At 40.6% G+C, this 7429-nt stretch overlaps 1 protein-coding gene across 6 annotated transcripts in view; it reads left to right on the plus strand.

Annotated features, from left to right (window-relative positions):
• KIF16B (kinesin family member 16B) overlaps positions 1-7429 on the plus strand; it is a 447597-nt gene that overhangs the window by 330100 nt on the left and 110068 nt on the right. For all 6 annotated transcript variants that reach the window (XM_004376454.1, XM_023731419.1, XM_023731420.1 and 3 more), the window contains one exon: positions 4194-4277. In XM_004376454.1, the coding sequence (XP_004376511.1) occupies positions 4194-4277 (84 nt within the window). The remainder of the gene's footprint in view (positions 1-4193; positions 4278-7429) is intronic.

Consider the following 7429-nt stretch of genomic DNA (forward strand, 5'->3'; position numbering starts at 1 on the left):
GTACAGTAACTCTGTGTATTCCTTCCATCTTCTTTTGATGCTTCCTGTGTCAATTTTTCGCCCATAGAATCCGTCAGTATTGCAACTGGAGGCTTGAATTTTTCCTTCAGTATTTTCAGCTTGAGAAATGCCAGCCATATTCTTCCTTTTTGGCTTTCTAGCTTCAGGTCTTTGTAAACTTCATCATAGTACTTTGTGTTTTCAAGCCACCCTTTAAAGTCTTCTGTTCAGCTCTTTTACTTCATCACTTCTTCCATTTGCTTTAGCTACTCTGTATTCAAGAGCAAGTTTCAGACTGTCTTCTGACATCCATTTTGGTTTTTTTTTTTGTTTGTTTGTTTGCTTGTTTTTCTATCTTTTTAATGCCCTTTTGCGTTCTTAATATATGATGTCCTTGATGTCATCCCACAGCTCATCTGGGTCTTCAGTCATCATGCGGGTCACCATGCGCATGACCTGGGTTCAGTTTCTAGACAATGTGGCTGATTTGCAGCTGCCACTCATCTGTCTGTGGAGTCTTGTGTGTTGCTATGATGTTGAAAAGATTTCAGTGGAGCTTCCAGACTAAGACAGACAAGGAAGAAAGGCCTGGTGATCTACTTCTGAAAAATCAGCCAGTGAAAACCCTATGAATCACAGTGGCCCGATTCCATTTGTGCTTGGGGTCACCATGAGTCGGGGGCTGACTCACCTGTAGCTAACGACAACAAGGTGACAAGGAGCTAACTAATTTTTTATGTCCCAGGATGGACTTCTGAGGAGCCCACCTTCAGACCCATTCCCCTTTCTTGTCATTTCCCACTGCTGTTGCTGACCATGTTCTCCTGTTCTGTTGCTGGGGAACAGATCCTTGGTGGGGTTCAATTGACCACTCTTTTTGAAACTATAGATCTGCGCTGCCTGGCTGCCATGCATTCATATTTCAGGTTTAATACATGCAGGGAGGAGTTAACTGTCTTTAACCTGAATCCTGGACCCCCAGAGGCTTCACAGGGGCTCTTACTAGCAGTACACGTGCCTCCTTGGAAGCCATTCCCCATACACTACAGACTTCCTTTTACACCCTTGATGTGAAAGACATAGAGCCAGTCTTGGTTCCTCGTCTTGAATCTGTCACCCATGACTTTGAACCTTTCTAAGTCACTTAACTGTGGACTTACATTTCTTTATCTCTGAAGTTTGACAGTTGAATATCATAGTCTTATGATTATATGCCTAGAAGTCATTTAAGGTTGTCCTTTTCTCCCTAAGGAGCCCTGGTGGCGCAGTGGTTCAGAGCTTGGCTGCTAAGCAAAAGGTCCACATTTCAATTCCAGCAGCCACTCCTTCAAACCCTATGGTACAGTTCTACTCTGTCCTATAGGTCTCTGTGAGTCGGAATCAGCACCATTGCTGATTTAGCATGCGAGTGTGACTATAAATTTCCCCTGACAAAAACTGCATCACCTTATCAGCCACATAAGAAAACAACAAAACAGCCAACTGTGAAAGAATGCTTGCCAAGCTTTCAACATCACTGCACTGGGGGGGAGACAAATTTGTGTGAAATGAAATCTAGCCCAAAAGATAGGCTCTGGTGCACCTGTCTTCACTACGCTGCAACAAAGAGGGCGTGTGTTTGTGCCAGTGAGGCCAGGGTTCCAGAAATCCCTTTGCTTCATGAAGCGATGTAATCAGTCCAGTGCATAGAAAGAGGACACAAGGGAATATGAGTGTGCTACTATCTTGGTAATTACAAGATCTCTAACAACTAGTAATTATAGCTACTACCACTACTTCATTAATTCTTCACCAGTTAGGTATCATCATCTGCATTTTTTTTCAGAGGAGAATACTCAGGCTCAGAGAAACACAAGTAGTTAGCTAGTGAGTGGTCAGGCAGAGAGTGAAACCAGCTCATGCGCTTTCACTTTACCTTGAACTGGTTTTAAAGTTGAATGTAAGTAAAGTAACAGAATTGGCACATTGGTGAGGAAAGGAGCAAAAGAGTAAATTAAAAAAAAAGTGAATCCATCCCTTGGTGCTACACCCTACCCCACCCCCCAAGGTTTCTCTGCTTTAATAGAAAAAGCACTAGAATGCAAAAAGAACAAACATCTGCCTCAACCTCAGTTAACTTTGAAAAAGGACTGTACAGTCATCAAAAAACACTTTAAGAGAATGAAAAGACAACCTACAAAGTGGGAGAAGATATGTAAAATGCATATATTAATAAATTTCTCTAAACAATAAGAAAAATCAGCAAACACCTAATAAAAATGGGCAAAAGAGACACTTCCCCAAAAGTGACTATTCAAATGGTAAGTGAACATGTGAAAAGGTGCCCAACATCTGGCGACCCTATAGGACAGAGTAGAACTTCCCCATAGGTTTTCCAAGGAGCGGCTGGTGGGTTCGAACTGCCAACATTTTCGGTAGCAGCCGATCTCTTAACCACTCCCCTGCCAGAGCTCCCATTTGTCATTAGAGAAACGTAAATTTGAACCATGTAGGAAACCATTACATACCCACCACAGTTGCTAAAATGAAAAAGTCTATAATACCAAGCACTGGTAAAGATCTAGAGTAACTGGATCTCTCAAACACTGCTGGTGGGAGTGTTCAGTTAATAAAACTAGTTTGGAAAACTGTTTAATAGTTTCGACTAAAGGTGAATACATGCATACCGTATGACCCAGCATTTCCACTCCTAAGAGTATAGCCAACAGAAATGTGAACATATATTCATCAGAGGGCCTATAGAAGAGTGTTCATGGCAGATAATTCCTAATAGCCAAAAACTGGAAACTAACCAAGCCCAGTAGCAAGAACGGACATATAAATTGTGGAATGTTCACACAACGGAATACTATATAGCAGTGAGAGTACGTGAACTATCGCTACACGTAATAACACATATGGATCTCGCAAACATGGTGTTGAGCCAAAGAAGATGGACACAACAAGTTTGTACTGTATGATACCATCACATGAAGTTCAACAATAAGAGAAACTAACCTGTGCTGTTAGAAGCTGGTCTAGTGTTCACGTTTGCAGGAGGATTAGTGACTGAAAGGAGCCCACGGGGGAGCTCCTGAGTTGCTGGCAAGATTCTCTTTCTTGATCTTGGTGGCAATTTACACATGTGTTCAGATGTTCAAAATTCAGCAGATCCTTCATTTGTGATATGTACGTTTTTCTGTATGTATATTGTACTTCAATACTAAGTGTTTAAAGTACCATATGTAAAGGTGTTAATTTTTGACTCTTACTGCAGCAGTATAAACTTAAATAAACTGAGTATCTGCATATGTATATATGAAAAAGAATTCTGTGGCATATTGTGACCTATATGGTAGAAAGTTCATTTTTTTTCTTGATAATACTTCACTGGCTTCTCAATTTGTCTGAACCCAACAGGGTGAGGAAGGAAGGAAGTGGTGAATTCTATCAGCACCAGCAATTATTGCTGCTCAGCACTCACTCACCCACAGCAACACTGGCTGCCCAGGTTTTCACGAGATCAGAGCCCTTTCTTGCCTGGAGTCTGTAATAGAGCATAGCTTACTATGATGAGTTTTATACCTCCAAGAAGAGAAGCATAAGGAAAATGACTGTGGCGTTCCAAGACCTGGCTGAACCAAATTATGAAGCTTCACTTTCTAGGAAACATGGTGAAACAATTCAAAGAGAAATCTTCTTCTCCATGAGCAGTCTTCCCTTTCAGTAGTAACTGGAAAAAGGCAATATGGAATGAAGAACCTTAGCAACGGTCTGAGAACTATTTTACAAAATGTTCTGGTAATGTGTAGATTGTATTTTCAGATTCTCATCTCAACACAAAAATAATTGAATTCCAGTATATGAAGGGTACTGAGAGAAGAATGAACTTGTGTTTCAGAAAACAAATTGGGAAGCACTGTCTGGCGCAGAGTCTGATATGTCATCTGAGACAGAATATTTATAATCATTTCTGTCCTTGCTTAGAGTTCACATCATCTGACCTTCGCATTTGACTGCTGTGGAATCTCTTCAAGGTCAGCCAGTAGTTGGTGGCAAAGCAAAGCAAGACCCACCATCTTTAAAACATCCAGTCTCATTCTCTTCTTACCCCCCCAATAGAGATTCTGAATAATAGATGAATAATAGATGAATAATAACCCAAAGCCCATAGGTGTGATATTAATGCAGCTCTTTTAAAATATGTGTTTCAGCTTGCTACCCTCGAATTCCCACCAAAGAAGCTATTTGGAAACAAGGATGAACGTGTGATTGCTGAGAGGCGAAGTCACTTAGAGGTAACAGAATTAAGCTTTTCTTTTCTGGTGTGTGTAGAAAATTTGCCATGATTGACCAGTAAGAATTATTCCTGTTAAACACTATTGCTTTTGTTCATGAATGTGAAGATGCTGCTTCAGTAACACAGGAGATGGCAGCAGTAGATTATAAAGTAATGATACCTGTTTATTTAAAACACCCTTACACCCTTCTGGTGAATGGAACACTTCTGGTTTTTAAGGAGATGCATTTATTCTAAGGGTTAGGAAGCAGGTTGTGGGTGAAAACTAAATATCCATCGTAGACAGATGGTGTTAATGCAGGATGAGAGTACAGTGCTGGCTGCAAAAACTTAGAATTAATTAACTGAAGATTTATAGTATTGCATTGTGTTACTTTTTCAAGAGAGTTGGAAGCAAAAAGACATATACCTTATTTTAGTCATGGTTACTTTCTTTTGACTTATTTTAACTTCTTTTTTAATGTACCGAGCCAGCTACAAGTAGAACTCTGTTTACCACGAGTGTTGTTTTTCTGACTGCGTCACTGCCAGTGCACATTATTGCCTGCTTTATCTAGTTTGTATTGCTTCTCAGGATAGAGCTGATTGTTTGGTTGGAATGCTAACGAGACTGAATCCATGTGCTGAGGCCTTGCACACACCAGAGGGTTTCTTTGAGAACAGTGGGAGTGGTGGATACAGCGTCACAAGTAGTTCTCAGTCATTGGCCACTCTCTTGCCGTTTTAAGCCACTGAGGCAGACATAAGGACAAAAGAATAAATAATTCACTACTATCTTTTGTCAATAAGCTCAGAGTCCCTTTTGCTGTTTCTTTACGAGGGATAATAATAAGACCTATTGCGAATAAAATCAAATAAGAAAAGACCTGAGAGAGCCCTTTCTGAATTGTGAGGTGCTACTTACACATTAGATATTATTCTTATTCCTAGTTATAGGCAGTTTGAAATGGCTGCCGGTGGAATCCACTTAAGGTTGATGGATCAAGGGTTAGGGAAAGAGGCTGGAGGTCGCAGTGAGAGCGGAAGGGGAGAAGTAGGGGAAATGGAGAAATTGAAGACTAGGAGATTGTAGTACATCAGGGGAATTTCAGAGGTTCAAGATCTTCAATGTAGAACCCATCTGAGGAAGAACAAGTCTCAGAGTGTGGCCATGCTTACAGGCATTTGAGTTAAACTTTAGAATTACAGTTTTAAAGAGCTCCTAGAACCTTTAAGACTGAGCTTTGGATGGATCATTGCAGGCTTCTCAAAAGCATCCTATGATGCCATGACCCTATTACCCAACTGAAGAGTTTGCCTTTGAAGAAAAGATTATCTTGGTGAGGCTGCTTAATTAAGTTCCCTTACAGCTTTGATTAGGTCATACAAAATAAATATAGAACTAGTGATGGTTTTCTTTTTCTCCTTTTTTTTTTATTGTTGTAGTTTAAATGAAGTTTATATTTCAAGTTAGTCTCCTATACAAAAATTTACAAATACATTGTTATGTGACCCTAATTGCTGTCCCCATACTGTGACAGCGTACTCCCCCTTTCCACCCGATTTCCCATGTCCATTCAACCAGCTCCTTCTCTGCCTTCCCATCTCACCTCCAGACAGAAGCTACCTGTTTAGTCTCTTGTATCTACTTAAGCTAAGAGGCACACTCCTCAAGAGTATCACTTTATGTCCCACAGTCCAGTCCAATCCCTGTCTGAAGAGTTGGCCTTGGAAATTGTTTTAGTTCTGGGCTGATAGAGAATCCGGGGACCATGCTTTCTGGGGTTCCTCTAGTCTCAGTCAGACCATTAAGTCTGGTCTTCTTACTAGAATTTGAGTTCTGCACCCTCCTTTCTCCTGCTCCATCAGGGATGCTCTGTTGTGTTCCCTGTCAGGGCAGTCGTTTGTAGTAGCCAGGCACCATCTAGTTCTTCTGTTCTCAGGCTGATAAAGTCTCTCGTTTATGTGGGCCATTCTGTCTCTTGGGCTAATACTTTCCTTGTGTCTTTGGTGTTCTTCTTTCTCCTTTACTCTAGGTGGTTGGGACCAATTGATGCATCTTAGATGGCCACTTGCAAGCTTTTAAGACCCCAGACGCCACTCACTGATGTAGGTTGCAGAACATTTTCTTAATAAGCTTTGTTATGCCAGTTGACCTAGATGTCCCCTGAAAGCATGGTCCCTAGACCCGTACCCCTGCTTCTCTGTCCATTAAAGTGATTGTATTCAGGAAACTTCTTAGCTTTGGTTTAGTCCAGTTGTTCTGACTTCCCCTATAGTGTGTGCTGTCCTTCCCTTCACCTAAGATAATTCTTGTCTACTATCTAGTTAGTGAATAACCCTCACCCTCCCTCCCCATCCTCATAACCATCAAAAAATTCTGTCTTCTGTGTTTAAACCTTTTCTTAAGTTCTTATAACAGTGCTCTTATACAGTATTTGTCCTGCTGTGACTGACTAAATTCACTCAGCGTAATGCCCTCCAGATTCCTCCATGTTATGTTTCACGGCTTCATCGTTGTTCTTTATCGTTGCATAGTATTCCATTGTGTGGATTTGTTAATCCATTTATCCGTTGATGGGCACCTAGGTTGTTTCTGTCTTTTTCCTGTTGTGAACAGTGCTGCAGTGAACATGGGTGTGCATATATCTATTCATGTGATGGCTCTTATTTCTCTATGATATATTCCAAGGAGCGGGATAGCTGGACTGTATGGTACTTCTATTTCTAGCTTGTTAAGAAAGCGCCAAATCGATTTCCAAAGTGGTTGTACCATTTTACATTCCCACCAACAGTGTATAAGTGTTCCAGTCTCTCCATAACCTCTCCAGCGTTTATTATTTTGTGTTTTTTGGATTAATGCTAGCCTTGTTGGGGTGAGATGATACCTCATTGTAGTTTTGATCTACATTTCTCTAATGGCTAATGATCCTGAGCATTTCTTCATGTGTCTGAATATCTTCTTTGGTGAATTGTCTGTTCATATCCTTTGCCAATTTTTTAATTGGGTTGTTTGTCTTTTTGTTGTTGGGTTTTGCAGTATCTTGTAGATTTTAGAGATTAGATGCTGATCAGATTTGTCGTAGCCAAAAATTTTTTCCCAGTCTGTAGGTTGTCTTTTGACTCTTTCGGTGAGTCTTTTGATGAGTATAAGTGTTTGATTTTTAGGAG

The sequence above is a fragment of the Trichechus manatus genome, unplaced genomic scaffold (genome assembly GCF_000243295.1).
Source record: "Trichechus manatus latirostris isolate Lorelei unplaced genomic scaffold, TriManLat1.0 scaffold00042, whole genome shotgun sequence".
NCBI classification, from domain to species: Eukaryota; Metazoa; Chordata; class Mammalia; order Sirenia; family Trichechidae; genus Trichechus; species Trichechus manatus.